The sequence below is a fragment of the Acomys minous genome (assembly GCF_964271855.1).
Source record: "Acomys minous genome assembly, chromosome: 12".
Classification (NCBI taxonomy): Eukaryota; Metazoa; Chordata; class Mammalia; order Rodentia; family Muridae; genus Acomys; species Acomys minous.
Window position 1 is genome coordinate 77,834,725 of NC_140493.1, and position 21,293 is coordinate 77,856,017.

At 40.4% G+C, this 21,293-nt stretch overlaps 1 protein-coding gene across 6 annotated transcripts in view; it reads right to left on the reverse strand.

Annotated features, from left to right (window-relative positions):
* Window positions 1-21,293, reverse strand: part of USP32 (ubiquitin specific peptidase 32) — a 125,185-nt gene that overhangs the window by 70,649 nt on the left and 33,243 nt on the right. For all 6 annotated transcript variants that reach the window (XM_084750482.1, XM_084750480.1, XM_084750478.1 and 3 more), the window contains exons 3-6: window positions 18,950-19,055; window positions 17,406-17,524; window positions 7,620-7,779; window positions 3,390-3,521 (exon numbers count right to left, since the gene is read on the reverse strand). In XM_084750482.1, the coding sequence (XP_084606608.1) occupies window positions 3,390-3,521; window positions 7,620-7,779; window positions 17,406-17,524; window positions 18,950-19,055 (517 nt within the window). The remainder of the gene's footprint in view (window positions 1-3,389; window positions 3,522-7,619; window positions 7,780-17,405; window positions 17,525-18,949; window positions 19,056-21,293) is intronic.

The following is a 21,293-nucleotide window of genomic DNA, read 5'->3' on the forward strand; positions in this document are numbered from 1 at the left end:
AACAAACTTCCAAATGTTATACTGACATGTTTATGACGTTAGGATGTCTCTTTTACATAAAGTGGAGTGGTGTTTGAATAGGAATGACCCCATAGATACATGTGTTTGAATGCCTGGTCCAAAGAGAGTGAGTGCCACTATTAGGTGGTGTGGCTTTGTTGGAGTAAGAGTGGCATTGTTGGAGGAAGTGTGTCAATGTGGGGGTGGGCTTTGAGATCTCTCTCTCTCTCAAGACAGGGTTTCTCTGTGTAGCTTTAGCTGTCCTGGACTCACTTTGTAGAGCAGGCTGGCCTCGAACTCACAGCGATCCACCTGACTCTGCCTCCTGAGTGCTGGGATTAAAGGTGTGTGCCACCATATCTGGCTTTGATATCTCTTATGCTCAAGCTCTGCCCAATGTGGCACACAGTCTCCTTCTGCCTGTGGATCAACATGTAGAACTGGAGAGACAGCTCAGAGCTCTTCCAAAATTCCTGAGTTCAATTCCCAGCAACCACATGGTGGCTCACAACCATCTATAACTAGATCTGGTGCCCTCTTCTGACCTGCAGGCACAATACTGTATACATAAAAAATTAAAAAAGAAGAAGAAGAAGAAGAAGAAGGAGGAGGAGGAGGAGGAGGAGGAAGAAGAGGAGGAGGAGGAAGAAGAGGAGGAGGAGGAAGAAGAGGAGGAGGAGGAAGAAGAGGAGGAGGAGGAAGAGGAGGAGGAGGAAGAGGAGGAAGAGGAGGAGGAGGAGGAGGAGGAGGAGGAGGAGGAGGAGGAGGAGAAGAAGAAGAAGAAGAAGAAGAAGAAGAAGAAGAAGAAGAAGAAGAAGAAGAAGAAGAAGAAGAAGACGACGACAACAACAACAATGTGGAACTCTCAGCTTATCCAGCACCGTGTCTGCCCGGAAGCTGCCATGCTTCCCGCCATGATGATAATGGACTAAACCTCTGAAACTGTAAGCCAGCCCCAAAAACAAACAAATAAAAAAGTTTTCCTTTGTAAGAGTTGCCATGGTTATGGTGTCTCTTCATAGCAATAAACTCTAAGAAAAGTGACTACATTTAAAACAAAAAAAGCTTCCAATTTTCCAAGGAAATATTTCTCCTTTCCTTTAGTATAATAATTACAACTGAAACTCACACCCAAGCAGAATTCACTACACTCCTTTAATTTTTGTTTATGTCTGCTTTTACTTCTCCAGTACATATTATCTAATAGCTTAAAGACGCCTACATTTTTCAAAAGTGACAAATGAAAACTAAGAATCAAGAAAGATCAGATATAATAACTATCCTTAGAAAGACAGGAGTAAAGAGCAAAGAGAAAAACTGAACTTCTTATTAAATAAATGTTCACTGCACCATCAGTAAGCTTTTATAAAGCTTTTCCGGGAAAAGAAAATAATTACTATAAAAAATTCTAACCGGAAGGTGGTGGTGCACATCTGTAATCCCAGCACTTGGGAGGCAGAGGCAGGTGGATCTCCGTGAGTTTGAGGCCAACCTGGACTACAGAGCGAGTTCCAGGACAGCCAGAACTGTTACACAGAGAAACCTTGCCTCCAAAAAGTAAAACCAAACCCAAAACCAACCAACCAAAAGAAACCCAGAACTATATTGTTAAACAGGTAGAAGCCTAGGTAATGCCAAGAGAGATGGCTCAGTAGGCTAAGGTGCTTGCTGCCTGATGACCGAGCTGAACCCTGAAATCCACATGGTGGAAGGAGAGAACTGGCTCTCAAGCTATCCTCTAAGTTTCATATGTGTGCCATGGCATTTGTGTGTGCACATGCTCACACGGAAATCCGTGCGTGCACACACACACACACACACACACACACACACACACACGCGCGCACACAGAGTATTAAACAAAGAAGGAAGGAAAGAAGGAAGGAAGGAAGGAAACCCAGAGTGCCATGTGTTCTACAGAGCACTTTTGAAATATCCTAGGTATTGGGGGGGGGGGGGGAGAGATCCTATTTTCAAGAATCTATCTTACTCAGTGTTTCAGTTTGAACATTGAAGAACTAAGGCAGGCACAGTGGCACCTGCCTACAATCCTGGCATGAAGACCGAGGAGTTGAAGGTCATTCTTAACTAGACATTGAGTTTGAAGTGAGCTGAGGCCACATGAGCCACTGTTCCAAAACCAAAAATGAGCTGGAGAGATAACTCAGCAGCTAAGAGCACTGGCTGTACTGCCAGAAGACCTAGCCTTGAGTCCCAGCACCCACATGGTAGCTCAGGACTATTTTTAACTCTAGTCCTTCGGGATCTAATGCCCTCATCTGTAGGCACCAGGTACACTTATGGAGCATAGATACACATGCACACAATATAAAACATACACACATACACACAATATAAAAACAATAAAACTAAAATATTCACATTAGAAACTTAAGTAGTTTCCTAGGAAAATTTAAAAAACAGATTAGAGCTACAGCACTTTGTTCTTACAGAACACTCAGATTAGCTGTCTAGCACCTGCATGGGGGCTTACAACCACCCTTAACTCCAGTTTCAGGAGATTCCATGTCTTCCTCTGAGAACCCTCTGTAAACCAGGCTGGCCTGGAACTCACAGAGATTCACCTGACTCTGCCTCCCAAGGGCTAGGACTAAAGATGTGTGCCCACTGCACTTGATATTCTTCATTTTGACAAGGAAAACAAAAACCAAACAAACAAAAACATACTGGAGCTAGAGTAGATCTCAGAGATGGTCTTATCTAGAAGCTTCTTTCTCTTTTCCAGGGGAGGGAGCAGCAGTGAAGTCTTATGTGAATGAAAAAGAAGTGGCTGGGATGTGGAGAGAAGGCTCAGCAGTTAAGAGCATAGTCTGCTCTTCCAGAGGTCCCGAGTTCAATTCCAAGCAACCATATGGTGGCTCACAACCATGTATAATGAGATATGATGCCCTCTTCTGGCCTGTAGGTGTACATGCAGATAAAGTACTCACATACATAAAATAAATAAATAAATCTAAAAAACAAAAAACAAACAAACAAAAAAAGAAATTAAGTAGCTGAGGAAGAGACAGACCATGTGAGAAAACTGGAGCTCTGGCCATGCAGTAGGCAATGCTCTTTGCATTTTGCACTTGCTGACACTGTCACACTACTGACACCTGGTCACATCAAGTGTACATGTAACGACATTCCGGTACAGAGGGCTAACTGACTCATGCAAGATCATGCAAATAAAATATAAAGCTGAAGACAGTGGCCTTGGTTTTTCTCTTCATCACTACACTCATAAGCAAGGAACTATGAAATCTACTAGTTTGTCAGAGAAATAAGATGCAATCAGTCTATTTACTTACCGAACGAACATTTACAAGTTTTTTGTTGGTGGTGGTGTTATGAATGAATGAACGAACAAACAAAATGTTTCCTACCTTCACTCAAAGAAGGGCGAATAGGTGGTGAAACCAATGGACCAAAGGTCTCTAAGTCAAAACGTCCAGTACGGGATTGAGCCTTCAGTAGCCAATAGCGTTTCTCCAGATCAATGATGTCTGATTCCTCCACTAAAATTAAATCAAACAAGGTGGTAAACTCAGAATGCCCTTCTGGGCCATTAATTTATCACTTTCTCAATTCAACTACTAAAATCAATTATGACCAAAACCCACACTAAAAGATAAATTTATCATATTTAAAAACTAAATAAATGAAATAAAAGTAACAAAAGCAAGAGACTTTTAAGACTTAAAGAAAAAGGTAAATAAAAAGGAAAAAATGAAGTGAAGGCAGCAATTTCCCACATACCTTTATCCTCGTACACTTTGACTGTCCACCTCCCAACAGAATAGTACATGTTACAACTACTGAACATAGGCTGATTGGTACAAGTTCACTCCAAATCCATAATTTACATTAGAGCTCATTTTTGGTGCTATATCTCTTACTGATCTGGGTTAAATGACATATTATCTACTCTTGTGGTTTCACAGAGTAATTGTACACTTAGTTCCCTAAGAATCTTCTGTGTTCTTCCAATTCACCCTTCTTCCCCAATTAGTTCCTGGGAAACTGCTAATCTTTTTTAGGCAGAATCCAGCCAGAGCAATGTTTCTAATTCAGAGATTGTCTGAGGAGAGGGAATGATAAGTCTTTCCATTTAGGGCTTCTTCAAATTCAAATCTGAAAAAGGTTTCTCAAGTTTGTCTGGTTTCTTTACCTCCTAGTCAAAACTATTCTCCACTCGCCTTTCCTAGAACCTCAGCATCTGTTCTCAGATCCAAGACATCCTATACTCCTCACATCACATAGGAAGGGTCACTCATGTGCAGCTCAGCTTTGCTCTTTTAAAGGTTTCTTTGCAAGCTAGGTGGTGGGGGAGGCAGCTGTGCAAGCCTGAAATCCCAACACTCAGAGGCAGAGGCAGAAGCAGAGGCAGGTGGCTCTCTGAGTTCAAGGCCAGCCTAGTTCAGATTCAGTTGCAGAACAGCCAAGGTTACACAAAGAAACCCTGTCTCCAAAGGGGGCGGGGGAAAGGGAGGTGGCTGGAGAGATGGCTCAGCAGTTAAGGGCACTGACTCCTCTTCCAAAGGGTTCATATGCCAGCATCGACAAGGCAGCTCACAACTGCCTGTCTCATATAGACATACATGCAGGCAAAACACCATGCACATTAAATAAAGGTAAATAAAATTATATAAAAATAAAAGTTGTCAAGTGTAACACATGAATATTATCCCAGCACTCAGGAGGCAGAGGCAGGCAGATCTCTGTGTGTTTGAAGCCATCCTGGTCGACAAAGTAAGTACAGGACAGCCAGGGCTATTACACAGAGAAACTCTGTCTCGAAAAACAAAACAAAACAAAACAAAAGCCAAAGAAAACCTGAATTAAAGTTAAAAAAATATTTCTGTGTATCTCCATGTCTTCAGTGGTTTTAAAAGAAGAGCATGGGCTTGGAGAGACAGCTCAGAGGTTAAGAGCACTGCCTGCTTTTCTAAAGGTCTTGAGTTCAATCCCCAACAACCACATGGTGGCTCCCAACCATCTATAATGAGATCTGGTGTCCTCTTCTGGCCTGTACTTGTACATGCAGGCAGAACTCTGTATACATAATAAATAAATCTTTAAAAAAAAGAAGAAGAGCATGATTGTTGGGTTTATGTGGTTATTTTCTTTATTATACTGGACAGTAAAGTAAAGGCCTTTGTTTTCTACTTCCTAGCACAAAACAGAACCTTCTCCCTCCAATTATCATTCTGCATGGTTTGGAAATTTTTCACTAGTTCAATAAAACAAAAACCATGAAATACAATATAGAGGAAGAAGAAACAAGGTTATTTGCATGAAAGTAGAATTCATAAAACAAACACACACACACACACCCCTCTATAATATATATAAGAATATAGCTCAGTAAAGGTTGCCTAGCAAGTGAGATGCTCTGGATTCAGTCCTTACCACTGAGAAAAGAGAAAACAAACAAACAAAAACCTCAAGAGAATCTATTTACAAACAAGCAGCTAAGGACCTGTAGGCCTAGAAATGTATATAAAACACAAAAACACATAAAATAAAAATTAAAAAATTAAGAGACTGTAAATATTACTAAAAATATGAATAACTGAAGAGGTATGCCATAACCCTATAGAAGCGTGGTATGGCCTTAATTCAGCAGTTATAAGTGAGACATGGTGATGTAATCTCTTATCTCAGCCCTTGGGAGGCTAAGGCAGAGAGAGTATCACAAATTTATGACCAGCCCAGATTAGATAGTAAACTGGAGGCTAGTCTGAGCTATATAATGAGATAAGATCTCAAGGGGAAAAAAAGACTAATTATGGGAAGGATCTCAGTTTTTTTTAAAAAGTTAGTTAAAAAAAGGTTAATTCTACTAATCATAAAAAACTACATATTAAATGGATTCTAACTTCTAATTATTAAGTATGTGTATCTAGTGAGGAGCAAAAATGGTTAAAGTTCAAGAAACTAGAAAGGAGCATATGAGCAAGGTGGGAAGAAGACACTCCAAAGGAGGAAAATAGGGAAGAAAACAGAGCAGTTTAATGTGGAGAAACAGTGGAAGTGAAAGGTTGAGGGGGAAAATTTGGAGCAGAGAGGAGCAAAGAGAGAGAAAAAGGAATTAACCAAATTAAAGTGTGTCTGCACATGCCATAAGGAAACCTTTTACTTTATAAGGCAATTTAAAGGAAACAAAAACAAAACACCTATAACTTGGACTTCAAGTTCTAATTCAGTTTCTTATTTAATAAAAAAAAAGGTAGCAATAGCTTGAAATTTATGTACTTACCACAACAAAATCTGAGTTTTTTTCTTACATTTATTTATTCTGTGTGTATGTTTATTTTACTCACTTCCACATAACAGTTCATCATTCCAAGTATTTAGGAACTAAAACAGGAGCTGATGCAGGGACCATGGAAGAATGCTGCTTCCTGACTAGTTCTTCATGGTTTGCTCATAGGGCCCCAGCCTATGGGTATCCCCCACCACGAATGGGCCTGCCCCCTCCACCATCAATCACTAAGAGAATACTCTACAGGCTTGCCTACAGCCTAATCGTATGTAGACATTTTCTTTAAGATGGCTTCAGCTTTTATTAAGATGATATAAAACTATTCAGGACAGGGACATATGATTGAAGAGAGATGGCATGGGCAACAAATAGATTGCTTCAAATACTTATAACATAGGATGAAAGTATAAATTAATGAAGAAGGGAACAGAAAGTTGTTATAAAAACTCAGAGAGGGGCTAGAGAGATAGCTCAGTGGTTAGGAGGGCTTACTGCTCTTACCGAGAACCCCAGCACCTATGGCTCACAACCATCTCTAGCTCCAGTTCCAGGAGATCCAATATCTCTTTTGACCTCTGCAAGCTTCTGCACATATGTGGTGAACATACATACATTTATACATACACACAAAGTGAAAATGAAAAAAACTTGGGGAAAGAAAAAGTGAAGTTTTGATAAAACTATAATACAAGGTTTCACATAAAGAAGGGGGCACAAGCTAAAGAGATAGCTCAGTTGGTAAAGTACTTGCTGTGCAATCATGAGAAGCAGAATTCAAAATCCTGAACCTATATTTTTAAAAAGCCAAGCAACCAGGCAGTCGTGGTGAATTTTTAATCCCGGTACTCTGAGGCAGAGTAGGCAGATTTCGGAGATCAAAGCTAGGTCTACAGAGCTAGTTCCAGGACAGCCAGGGCTACAGAGAAGCCCTGTCTCAAAAAACAAAACAAAACAAAACAAAAAAAACAAACAGAAGCACAGAGGAAGTGATGCTGCCCCAAGCCAAGGAATGCTTAGAATTCCTGAAGGAAGGAGGAAGGATGAGTTCTTCCTCCACCAGGAACAAAGCTCTATTCATACCTTCTTTTCAGTCAATGGGACTCCTGGAAACTAGATTTCTCTCGTTTCATTTTATGAATCAGGGTAATCTGCAGCAAACAGCTCAGGAAACTAATACAGCTTTATTAAGGACAACTAGTAAAGGGCTATACTTTCCATCCTCCTGCATCACACTGATTATGTATTGAAAGAAAAAAGCAGTGAGAAAACCCGTTTTATCTTTGTAAGCATACTCTGTTATTATCAGGCAATTATATTATATATAATGTAATATAATGTCATTACTTACAATGTGTGACTCCAGCCAGAGTTTGGTAGAAAGTAGGAGTGTCACTGTCATCAGTAAGGGTCACATATACACCCCCAGACAGCAGCCAGCGAGAGAAGGTAAAAGCATCTTTGTTTAGAAGAAGCCAATTTCTAAATTTTTCATAGTTTACCTTTTCGCCCTAAAATTGAAACAAGCAAGCAAACAAACAAACAAAAAACTTTAGTACAATTTTAGGGTACAGCACTTTAGGGCTGAGCCTGAACAACCTGAAACTTAGCAGCTGACATTTCCCCATCTACTACCTAAAACTAAGGGCTACCTAAATAACACCACAAGGCACACACACTTGGAAAGCAAACTGTTACTTGGAAAAAAATAAACAGCTGCACTTCAGTTAAAATCTATGTGCTAACTGTAAATTATTATCAATTCGCTAAAGCAGTCAATTGCCAATAATAATTACATTTTATTTGTTAAAGTATATCCTAAAATCAGTAGGCTATATTTATATTTGCTTTTTTTAGTAAATCTAGTACTGGAGAAATGGCTCAATAGTTACAAGCACAAGCTGCTCTTGCAGAGGACCTGGGCTCAGTTCTAAGCACCTACAGGGTGGCTCACAAAATTCTTTTTTTCTGGTTCTTTGTAGACCCGCTGGCCTCTAACTCATAGAGATCGACCTGCCTCTGCCTCCCGCGTGCTGGGATTAAAGGCGTGCGCCACTATGCCCAGTGCTCACAAAATTCTTAATTCCAGTTATAGGGGATCCAACACCTTCTTCTGGCTCTTCAGGAACCAGGCACACATGGAGCATATATATGCAAGTAAGCAAAAGAAGCATATACATAAAAGTAAAATATAAGTCGGGTGTGGTGGTGTACACCTTTAATCCCAGCACTCCTGAAGCAGAGGCAGGCAAACTGATGTGAGTTTGAGGCCAGCCTCGTCTACAAAGTGAGTCCAGGACAGGCAAGGCTACACAGAAAAACCCTGTCTCGAAAAAAAATGAAAAAAATAAAAATTAAAAAATTAAAAAGATGTAATACAAAATAAGATTCTCTTTTTATTTTTTAATTTTTTAATTTAATTTTATTTGTTTTTCAAGACAAGAGTTTCTCTGTGTAACCCTGGCTGTCTTAGAACTCACTCTGTAGACTAGGCTCGAATCGAAGTCACAGAGATAGATCCTCCTGCTTCTGCCTCTCTTACTCTTAAGAAAATTTAATTAGTCCATATTTTCACTTATTCCCTTATCCTTAGCATCTTGAAAACTAAACTAGTATATTTTAACTAAAATTGCCTCAATTAAAATTTTTAAATTTAATTTGCAAATTTAAAACAATTACTCAGAAGTCTTTACTAGAGTATACAATCAGGATCCCATTAGAGTTACAAAAACACACAAGTTAGACAGGCTTAGTGCTACAGGCCTTTAATCCCAGCATTCCAGAGCCAGAGACAGGGAGATCTTTGTGGGTTCTAGGCCAACCTGGTCTACATAGCAAGGACAGGTCCTTAGACAGACAGAGCTACAGAAAGAGACCCTGTCTCAACAACCCCCCACAAAAGAAACAAGTTCATTTCTGGTTTTTGCTTTCTTTTTAAAAAAGTATTTGAAAATTCCATACAAGTATAGAATGAAATATGCTCATCTTTACCTCCTCTTTTTTGTGTTTTGTTTTTCGAGACAGGGTTTCTCTGTGTAGCCTTGGCTGTCCTAGAGTCGCTTTGTAGACCAGGCTGGCCTTGAACTCACAGCGATCTGCCTGCCTCTGCCTCCCGAGTGCTGGCAGCGATCTGCTGGACTAAAGACGTGCAGTAACACGCCTGGTGCTCATCTTTACCTCACCTCACCTCTCTAACTTCCTCCAAATCCCTTCCACATATATTCTTCTCAATTTCATGTATTTTACAAGCATTTGCTTTATGAAATCTCTAGAGAAAAAAAACTATCTGGACAGAACAAGAGTGTGCTGACACTGCTCTCTAGGTCAAGCCCTCTGCTTGGACAATAGATCTTAAGTTTAGTAAGGATTTCTCTGAGAAAAAGAAAAAAAAAACCTTACTGGAAATGCAACAAAGATTGACATTCATGGGCCAAGCAACTCCAACCTTAATAAAAATGCTGAAGGATATAAAACAGCATCTACATGTGGTGAGTTTTGGTTTCTTTAAAACCCAATTATGTTGTGTGACTATGTCTTTGTTTTACTCCCAGGTGTCGAATAAGAAGCTGTTTCACAGCATGTAATTATGATTTGCCTCATACACTAGCAGGGATGTGATCTTTGCGAGCTACAGATAGTTTAATTCTAGGGACACTGGAAAGGGTATAATGGAAAAGCCCAGAAAGGCCTATGGTGGCTGCTGCCCCCACTGCTGCTGGTTTGTTCCGCTGCTGCATTTATATTGCTGGATTGCTGATATGCTCGTCTACTGGACTGCTGGACATTGTGACAACAAAGATTGGATTTGCCTCAAGGAACTCTACTCCCTAATCAACAGGAAGTAGCCTATAGAGGTATATGCCCCTTTCCCTTCCAACCTTCTTTCTCTCTTACCTAGTGTCGGGGGATTGGAGGGGAAATAGAGTTATAAGAACCCAATAAAGTAGCTTTAAAAATATAAAACAATGGCACCCAACACAGATGGGGCAAGGCAAAATGGGAATCTTGGTTTCTAATGCCATAGAGGAGACACCAGGGTGTGAAGGAATGAATATACTGTCTCAAAATATCAACAAAAGGTTTATTGTGGTTGCTGCTGGGTTCTCTCCTGCTTTGCTCCCAGAGGGAATTTTCTATTTCTTCTTCTTACTGTATACTCTTTTTTAAAAGATTGAGAGAATGGGTGAACAATTAGAAAAGTTGCAAGTGGATATGATGGGGTCTCAGAAACAAACAAACAAACAAAAGGATGCAATAGGAAAATCAGAAGTCATTCTATATTCTCTCTCTCTCCCCCTTCCTCCCTCTCTCTCTCTCCCTCCCCCCCCCCCTCTCTGTTTTTTTTGAGAAAGGGTTTCTCTGTGTAGCCTTAGCTGTCCTGGGCTCGCTTTATAGACCAGACTGGCCTCAAACTCACAAAATGCAAATACTCAATGAAATGAGTAACTAGGCTGTTAAAGGCATGAGCAGCACCAATGGACAAATAGGTAAGAGACACAACTGATATTGGCCCTCATGAGCATGATGCCAACATCATAGGACAAGCAAAAGCTAGAAGTCTAAGCTATCAAAATACTCAGTGCTTTAATTGTGGTAAATTTGCCTATTTGCAAAGAAAATATAGGGCTAAACGCCTTAGAGCTCACAATGCTAGGTGTATTTACTCTGAGAATTATGGTACTTTCAGTCATAAAAGCAAACCAGCCATTTCTGGTGACAATAGGTTCTTCTCCAAAAGAAAGCTGAGGCTTTGTAGAGGAGGCGGATCACTCTGAGTTCGAGGCCAGACTGGTCTACAAAGCAAGTCCAGGACAGCTAAGGCTACATACATAGAGACGCCCTGTCTTGAAAGACAAAAAAAAATTAAATAAATAAAAAAGAAAAATATAATCAGACAAATGGCAGGTGTTGACAGATTTAAGGGTGGTGAATAACCAGGTGTGGTGGCGCATGCCTTTAATCTCAGCACTCAGGAGGCAGAGGTAGGCAGATCTCTGTGAGTTTGAGGACAGAATGGTCTACAAAGCAGGTCCAGGATAGCCAGAACTACAAGAGAAACCCTGTCTGAGAAAACAAAAAAAAGAAACAAACAAAAAGAGGGGTGAATAAAGTAATTTAGCCAACGGATCCTTGATAGCCTGGAATTCCTTTATCTTCTTTATTACATAGGTCATAGCCTATGATAGCTATGGTTTAAAAGATTGCTTTTTCACAATCTTTTTGCATGAGCACGGTAGGGAAAGGACTGCTTTCTCAGTATCTGCCTGTAATAATAGTTGACCAATAAAGCGATATCATTGGGAAGTTCTTCCACAGGGAATATTAAATAGTCATCTTTATGTCAGTATTTTGTGCAACAACGGCTACAAATAATTCATAGGCAATTTCCTCAATCTATTATTTATCATTACATGGATGATATTTTGCTGGCTGATTTTAACGCAGATACTTTAGAGAAAATGTTTAGGGAAATAAAGAATTCTGCCATCCTGGGGGTTATAGATTGCTCCTGAAAAAGTATAGAGGTGAGATTCTATTACTATTTAGGTTATGAAATAAGTATTAAAAAAATTTGACCATAACAGGTACAGGTCCATAGAGATCAGTTGCAAGCTCTTAATGATTCTCAAAATTAATGGGAGATATTAATTGGCTGTGGCCTACATTTAGATTAACTACTCATGAGTTAAGTAATTTGTTTCAAACATTACAAGGAGATTCGTAATTAAGCAGTCCAAGATGTTTAACAGCTTAAGTAGAAAAGTGAGTTAAGTCTGATAGAATGAAGGATACAAGATGCCTATGTGTATCGAAATGATCCTAAACTTGATTGCACTTTGGATATTTTTGCCATCAAATCATTTGCCTACTGGGCTCATTATGCAAAGGGAAGATAGTTATTATGGAATAGATTTTTCTAGCACATAACAACATAAAAAATTAAAGACATATATAGGAAAGGTTTCTGAATTAATCATAAAAGGTAGAATAAGACTACATCAGCCGAGCTGGTGGTGCATGCCTTTAATCCCAGCACTCAAGAGGCAGAGGCAGGCGGATCTCTGTGAGTGTGAGGCCAGCCTTTCTACAAAGAAGAGTTCCAGGACAGCCAGGGCCATTACACAGAGAGACCCTGTCTCTAAAAAAACCAAAAATAAATAAATAAATAAATAAATAAACAAATCCTAGTTGTGTTATGTGAATTATGTTTTTGTTTTAATCCCAGGTGTGGGATAACAGGCTGCTTCACAGCAGGTGGTTACAATTTTCTTTATGCACAAAGCCCTGCTACGATCTTTGCCAGGTGCAGATATTTAATTCTGGGGATGCTGAAGAAAGTATAAATGGGAAAGCCTGGAGAAGGCCTGTTGTTGGCATGATCATTTTGTGCTCTGTGTAAAGGTTGTCTTTGTTTTATTCAAATGCTGATTCTATACCAGGAGATAGCTGAGTACAGGCCTGACTTTGTTACTGTTATTCTTATAGCTCCATTGTATTTTGTAAACAGTCCCTCCAACACCTTCTGATAGGTTTAATAAAGAGCTAAATGGCCTATAGCAAAACAGGAGATGAAAGGCAGACATCTGGGCAGAGATAGGAACACTGAAAAAGAACCAGGCAGGTAATTAGCATAAATGGGTTGATTTAAGATATAGGAGCTAGGATGAGACCTGATAGGCTATGGTCATTATGGTGGGGGAGGAGGTCCCCTTCCATCAGAGGTCGAGAGGAGGGGAATAGGGCAGAAGAGGGACGGAGGGTGGGAGTGGGAAGATAAGAGCGAGGGGATAACAATCAGGGTGTTATTTATCATCATCACCACCACCACCACCACCACCACCACCACCACCACCACCACCACCACCATCATCAAGTGACCACCATCATCATCATCATCATCATCATCATCATCAAGTGACCTAGTTGGGAACAAGCGTATGCTATGGCCAAGTTTCATATTAATAAAAAGTCTCTGCCATTATATGGGCGGCTGGCAGGTTGAGATAATCCAGTAATAACTGACACTCAATGGTGACAGCCTGTAGCAGCTGCTGCTCCACCTGTTGCTGTCCCATGGCTACTGGTTTGTTCTGCTTCTGCATTTGCTATTGCTGGATTGCTGTTTTGCTGGACTGACAGTCTGACAATGATGATTAGACTTGCCTCAAGGAAGTCTATATCCCTAATCACCAGGAAGTAGGTTATAAAGGTCTAAACCCTCAGCCAAGCGTGGTGGCGCACGCCTTTAATCCCGGCACTTGGGAGGCAGAGGCAGGCAGATCTCTGTGACTTCGAGGCCAACCTAGTCTACAAAGCAAGTCTAGGACAGCCAAGGCTACACAGAGAAACCCTGTTGGGGGCGGGGAGATGGTCTATACCCTCTTTCCCCTCTAACCTTCTTTCTCTCCTACCTAGTGTTGGGGGAGGCTGGAAGAGAAGTAGAGGTATAAGAGCCCAATAAAATAGCTTGAAAATATGCCAGCATCTACATTGTTTAGTAGGATCTTACTATGTGCAACAATATGCTTAGCCTACTAGTTTGAGAGCACTTAGCATCAATGCAATGTAAATTATGGAGACAACATTGACAGTCTTCTTTCATATTTAAGACAGGGCAAAAGCTGGGAGTGGTGGCGCACGCCTTTAATCCCAGCACTTGGGAGGCAGAGGCAGGCGGATCACTGTGAGTTCGAGGCCAGCCTGGTCTACAAAGCAAGTCCACAACAACTAAGGCTACACAGAGAAACCCTGTCTCGAAAAAACAAAACAAAACAAAAGACAAAGTAAAAGAGGACACTGCAGACCTGTTATGGATTAAAGATTCTATCTCATATATATATATTTAAAAACACACTATATATTTATTCACTTTATATCCCGATTATAGCCCCCTCCCAGTTCCACCCTCCTCCCTCCCATTTGACTTCAGCCTATCAAGTCTCATCAGGACTACCTGTTTCCTTTTCCTACCCTATTCTTACTCTATCCACGTTTGTCTAAAAACAAAGTAGAAGTATAAGTCCACTTTATAAAGTAAAAAGCTCATGCACTTTTTACCCTGTTAACTCCTTTTTCCCTTTTAAAAAGATGTATTCATTTATTTATACAGTATTCTACATGCATGTGAACCAGCAGGCCAAAAGAGGGCATCAGATCACATTATAGATGGTTATGAGCCACTATGTGGTTGCTGGGAATTGAACTCAGGACCTCTGGAAGGACAGTGCTCTTAACCTCTGAGCCATCTCTCCAGCACCCCAGTTAACTCTTAAGATACTGGAATAAGTCTAAAAAGTAGTGGCATCATTTATTACTATTAGCTTTTTAAAAAGATAGTTATGATTTAATGAATTCTGTACTTGGCTTTCCTCCCTTTTTCCTGACATACACCTTAAAATTCTTGAACTCTATAGAACGTCTGTGTATTACTAGGCTGTCTGACAGCTCACAGCCCCTAGGTAGCTTCACTAATAACCGTTACAGGTCTGAAAGTAACAATTTCAAGCCCATCTGCCAAACACTAGGGAAGAAAGGAGGCTGACGGTTGTATTGATTAACAATGGTCATCTAATCAATTATGGCTATATAATGAAACTTTTATAGAAACTCAAACGGGGTGCTTGAGAGGTGGTTCAGCAGTTAAGAGCACATATCACTCTTGGAGGATAGCAGAATTCATTTCCCAGGACCCACATCAGCAGCTCACCACCACCTGTGATGGATCCAATGACTATTCCCTCTTAAGATACCTATGTGCGTGCGCTCTTGCTCGCTCTCCCCCGCCCTCGCCCCCCTTCCCCCCCCTCCGCCCCCCACGCTTTAATCCCAGCACTTGGGAGGCAGAGGCAGGCGGATCTCTGGGAGTTTGAGGCCAGCTTGGTCTACAGAATGAATTCCAGGACAGCCAAAGCTATACACAGAGAAATCCTGTCTTGAAAAAACAAAACCCAAACCCCAAAACAAATAGAATAAAATAAATCTAAAAATCAAACAAACCAAAAGAGGGCTGGAAAATAGCTCACAGGGTAAAACTGCACTTTCTCTGCAACTCTAAGAAATCAAGTTCAACCAGGGTAGGTTTCAGGGAGCAGGGATGGGTGGCTATGTAGGCTAGTTTCTTGTCAACTTGATACTAGTCATTTGGGAAGAGAGATTCAATTTTTTTAAAAGCCTCTATAAAATTTGCCTACAGGCAAGTCTGTAGTATATTTTCTTTAAAGAAAACTGACCCACCCCATGGGAGAGAATCAACCCCTGATACTATTAGTGAAACTCTGCTATGCTTGCAGACAGGAGCCTTGCATAACTGTCTTCTGAGAGGCTTCCCGCAGCAACTGATGCAGAGACCCACAGTCAAACAGCAGGGCTCAGGGAGTTCTGTGGAAGAGCTAGAAGAAGGCTATAGGGAGCAGGAAGGGTCAAGGACACAAAAAGAAGACCTACAGAGTAAACTGAACCACCAACCAAGGAGCAAGCACGGGCTGGACCTAGACCCCCTACACATATGTCATGGTATGCAGATTAGTCAACATATGGGTCCCCTAACCCTGAGTGTAGGGGTGTCTCTGGTCCTGTTTCCTGCCTATGGATCCCTTTCCCCTGGTGGGACGCCTGTCAGGCTTCAGTAGGAAAGGACGTGCTCACTTATACTTCAACTCAAGGTGCCTGGGTAGGCTGACGCCCCTTGGTGGCCTCCCCCTTCTCTGAGGAGAGGGTGACACTGGTAGGAGAGGCAGAAAAAGCTATAATCAGGCTATAAAGGTGTTAAATAAGTTTTAAAAGATTAAAAACTTCAAAAAAGAGGCAAGGGAACAGCAAGTTTGAGGCTGGCCTGGACTATACAGAAAGTTCAACACCAGCCTAAGCAACTTAGGGCGGGGGGAAAAGGAGGAGGACCATGTGCATTGCTCATGTCCTGAGGGTGGGCTCCAAAAGCTCCATCATTCCTATTGTGCTGTCTCCCCTGGGGCCTGTGTGTGAGCCCTAAACTCTTCCTGCCAACGTCTTTGCACCACCGCAATGGACTCTAACCTGGAACTAAGCTCAACTAACCACTTTCCTTTACAAATTGTCTCGGTTGTTGCCTGTAATCCCAGCACTTGGGAGGCAGAGGCAGGCAGAACTCTGAGTTTGAGGCCAGCCTGGTCTACAAAGCGAGTCCAGGACAGCCAAGGCTACACAGAGAAACCCTGTCCCAAAAAAGAAAGAAAAGAAAAGAAAAAGAAAAAAAAAAAAAGGAAAAAAGAATACTAATGTATTTGCTATATTTTTAATGAAAAAATCCATGAATTTGATTTGCAAACTCTTTTTCTCTGACCAGTAACTTTTTGTTATCAAATAGAAATAAAACATAGCCCAATTTATATCACAGTACTAAATACTGTTACAGCAAATTCAGAAGTATGGCAGAACCAAAAATATAGGAAGTCTATCCTTTAATACCTAACACATGGAAATGCTACAGAAATCTAACGTGGTATTATAATCTCTGGAGGAGCCTGAGTATGCAATGGTGTCAGTATACTTATGTGGAGGCATTATAATGTAAATATAAACAATTAATTGCCTTTATGGTAGAATTAAGAATTTTCTCTTTTTTTCTAGTTTTATTATATTATTAAATTATATACATGTGTATGGGCATGTGCACATGAGGACAGGTGCCCCCAGCGAGCATAGGTGCCAGGCTCTCCAGCGCCGTGAATTTTGTGACACACCTGAACTGGGTCCTGGGAATCAAAATAGGGTCCTCTGGAGGAGTAATACGCACTTTTAAACATTGAGCCATCCCTTTAGTCCCAGAATCAAGAATTTTCTAATTTATAAACATAGCAGTAATGGAAGACACGAACTCTTGAATTTTACTTTATTTGACAGATTTTCCTAAAAAGCAAAACTCAACTGGCTCTTCCCATAAATACCGGGTTCCCTTATTCTAGTTTATTTTCCTATAAAATTATTAGATAATACAAGCACTCTTTTTTGAGCATATCACATAGAGAGTTGAAACATTAAATCATTTAATACAAAAATACCAAGAACACTCTGTACATAACCATCCATCATAGCCACATTTATCTCAAAATGTTAATACTTCATCAACAAGAAGAAATGAAATATAAATCTTTAAATGTACCTCTGAGAAACACTTCCTGAGTGTATCTGGGACTTTACCATCCACCATATGGAGCATTCTTTCCATTTCTTCCCGTACAACATAGCTCCCAGATTCACTTGAAAAAAGACTAAAAATATCTGAGAAAGAAAAATAAATTAATCTTTGCATCAAGTATAATTTACAGTAAAAAGAGAAGAAAAAGACACAATTATTTGCACCTGATAGGTACAATTTATTATTGCTGTTGTCATCTTCCTTGTCTTCTTACTCTGCAGCCTTGGCTAAGCTAATACTATGTAGCCCAGACTGGCCCTAAGTTCACAATACTCCTGCCTCAGTGTTCTGAGAGCTGTGATTACAAGTATGTGCCACCATGCCTGTCTAATTTACTCTTCAAAATAACTGTGTGGTATTTTTTTTTAATGTGGTTAATAACAACTATTAGCAAAGATGGCAAAACAGGATCTGTCTTTTTCCTTTTTTTTTTTCCCCCCTTCAAGACAACACTTCTTTGTATAACCCTGGCTGTCTTGGAACTCACTCTGTAGACCAGCCTGGTCTTGAACTCACGAGATTCTGCTCCCTCTGTCTCCAGAGAGCTGGGATTAAAGGCATGCACTACCACCCACTGGCCAGGATCTCTTATAAAATGTGACAAGTATATAAATGTTGCCATTCTGGATTTGGCAAAATTGGGAAAAGGAAAAGGTGTCTGTCAAATAACTCTACTTCTTTTCCACCCCCGACCCCCAAGACAGGGTTTCTTTGTGTAGTCCTGGCTGTCGTGGACTGGCTTTGTAGACCAGGCTGGCCTTGAACTCACAGTGATCCACCTGCCTCTGCCTCCCAAGTGCTAGGACTAAAGGCGTGCACCACCACTGCCTGGCTGATACTCTACTTCTAAACAACCTCATTTTAACATTTAGAAGTGCTAATACTAAGCCGGGCGTGGTGGCGCATGCCTTTAATCCCAGCACTCGGGAGGCAGAGGCAGGCGGATCGCTGTGAGTTCGAGACCAGCCTGGTCTACAAAGTGAGTCCAGGACGGCCAAGGCTACACAGAGAGACCCTGTCTCGGAAAAAAAAAAAAAAAAAAAAAAAGAAGTACAAGGTGTTCACTTAACTATTGTAAGAGCAAAAATTAGAAACAAAACAAATTGTTCTGGGATAAGAAACAGACTGCGATCTCTGTGAGTTTGAGACCAGCTTAACCTACAGCACTAGTTCTGGGACAGCTAGGGCTTCCCAGAAAAACCCCCAAAAAAGAGAGAAACAGAGGTGTGTTAGGACATATAATGAAATACCATACAGCAGTTAAATATAGTATGTTCTTCAAGATGGGTAAGCATAAAGAAATATGATATTCAGGAAATGAAGTAAATGTCAAAATAACAGCAATAGTTTGAAAAGATTTTGTGTAAGTACAGGGTAATTTTTCTTTTTCTTTTTTTCTTTTTACGGTGTATCTTTGGTGAAATGGCCATTAAAATCTTTGCCTTCCAGATTTTGATGTTGATTATTCTGCACATATTATTATCACCTGAGATAAAAGAAGAACTTACATTTTGCTTTCTCTTCATCTTTGCCTCTTGTAAGGAGGACGAGTCCAACTATTAAGTTATTGAAGTGCAGCCCTTTGGATGTTCCACCGAAAGAACAATAAATCACCTGAACAAAGAGAATGAGAAAGCCAACCTTAGAGGTGCTTCAGTTATTGAGAAGCAGGAGGCGCCATCATCATCCTTACCTAACCCTCTCCATCTCCAGACAGGGCTGTGATTACTTTTAGTGAAAATTATAATCTGTTCTTCTGTACCGTATTACAACACTCAGCTGATATACCCACCTACTCTAAACACACACAAATACACACATTACAGGATGACACAACTAGTTATTTTGTTTTGTATCCTTATCAAGGTCCAAAAGGGGGCAAAAGAGGGGGAGGGGACTTCCTTCAATGGCTGCAATAGTTTGAAAAGATTTTGTGCAATTATACAGAGTGTTTTGTTGTTGTTGTTTTGTTTTGGGGTTTTTTTGTTTTTGTTTTTTTTGTTTGTTTGTTTTTTCGAGACAGGGTTTCTCTGTGTAGCCTTGACTGACCTGGACCCGCTTTGTATACCAGGCTGGCCTCAAACTCACAAAGATCCATCTGTCTCTGCCTCCCAAGTGCTGGGACTAAAGGCGAGTGTCAACATCGCCCAGCTAGAGTGTTCTTTAACTTTGGCTATACTTACACATATGATTTGGATTAGAACGAAAGACATTCCCTAATGTCTATGATTATAAAGAAACTTCAAAAACCATTTATTAACAACAGAAATGTATCACAATATTTATAATAGAATAAAAACTATAGACACATAAGGGACAGTATCAGCAATGATTACAAATTATTCAAAATTATTACACATTACTCATTCATTATTAAAATTTACATACTCAAAAATGATTTACGGGCTAGTGAGACTCAGTGGGAAGGGAATGTACCACTAAGCTTGACAACCTGAGTTTAATCCTAAAACCCACAAAGTAAAAGGAAAGAAACAACTCCTGCGAGTTTTCTTAATCTCTACATGTGTGCCATTGCATGGGCATACATGAAAAATAAATAAGAGCCCCACATAGTGTTGCATGTCTATAATCCAAATGCTCAGTAGGCAGAGGCAGGTACAGTGTTATGAGTTTCAAGGCTGGCCTGGTCTACATAGTGAGTTCTAGGCCAGCCAGATCTATACAGTGAGATACTGTCTCAAAACGAAACAAAAGGAGCAAGACTTGGCTTAGTGATATAGGCCTATAATATTAGTAATTTGGGATATAAATTCTTGACTTTTGCTTCAAAAAATATTCCTCTGGTAAATTTTAATCAATATACCCTTTAAAGCACTTAACTAAAAGTCAACAGAACTTGGCTAGGTATAGCTTAGTTATAAAGCACTGGTCTGGCATGTGAAAGGCTCTGGGTTCAATCCCTAATATTGAAGGGAAATAAAAGCAAATTGTCAATGGCATTAAGTAATGTTTTCAAAACTTAACTTTTCATAAGAACAAGAACTTTTCCATTTAAATTATTTTTAGTAAACATGTGATCGACTCATTTTTATCTACCAAAACGTTTTTCTAGACACTTTTTTTTTTGAGACAGGGTTTCTCTGTGTAACCTTGGCTGTCCTGTACTAGCTTTGTAGACCAGGCTGGCCTCGAACTCACAGAGATCAACCTGCCTCTGCTTCCCAAGTGCTGGAATTATAGGCATTCACCACCAGACCCAACACAAAAGTATTCTACTAAATTTAATTTCTCAAAAACAACTGGCAGATCTATAAACTTCTTAAGAAATGCTTTTTCCACTGCCTGCTCTTCCAAAGGTCCTGAATTCAATTCCTAGCAACCACAGGGTGGCTCACAACCATCTATAAAGAGATATGGTGCCCTCTTCTGGTGTGTAGGTGTACATAGAGGCAGAGCACTGTACACATAATAATAAATACATAAATCTTTAAAAAATAAATAAATAATTTTTTTTCCAGGAAATACCTAATCAATAGTAAGCTTTGGGTAGACACAGTTGTCTGAGTGGTTCTTGCCATCTTTCATCCTAGAAAGAAAAGTTTATTCCTCCCTCATTCAGCTACAGTTCGAATTAACCAGAGCAATGATCACGAAGAAGCCTAGTCTTGTGCTAACTGGGTGTTGGAAGGACCCTGCTATTGAGGTTGCAATCCTCTCAGCCCTGACAGCCTTTCTGAGCTCAGCACTAGATAGAGGACTCCCTCTCCCCGGCAGGGCCTCCTATTCTCTGCCTGACCTCATCTGAAGAGTGTCTTCAGACAGAGATGCCTTCAACTCTATCTGATATATGGCCTTTGGCACCACTCCCTGCAGGCTCTCCTCTCCCTGTGC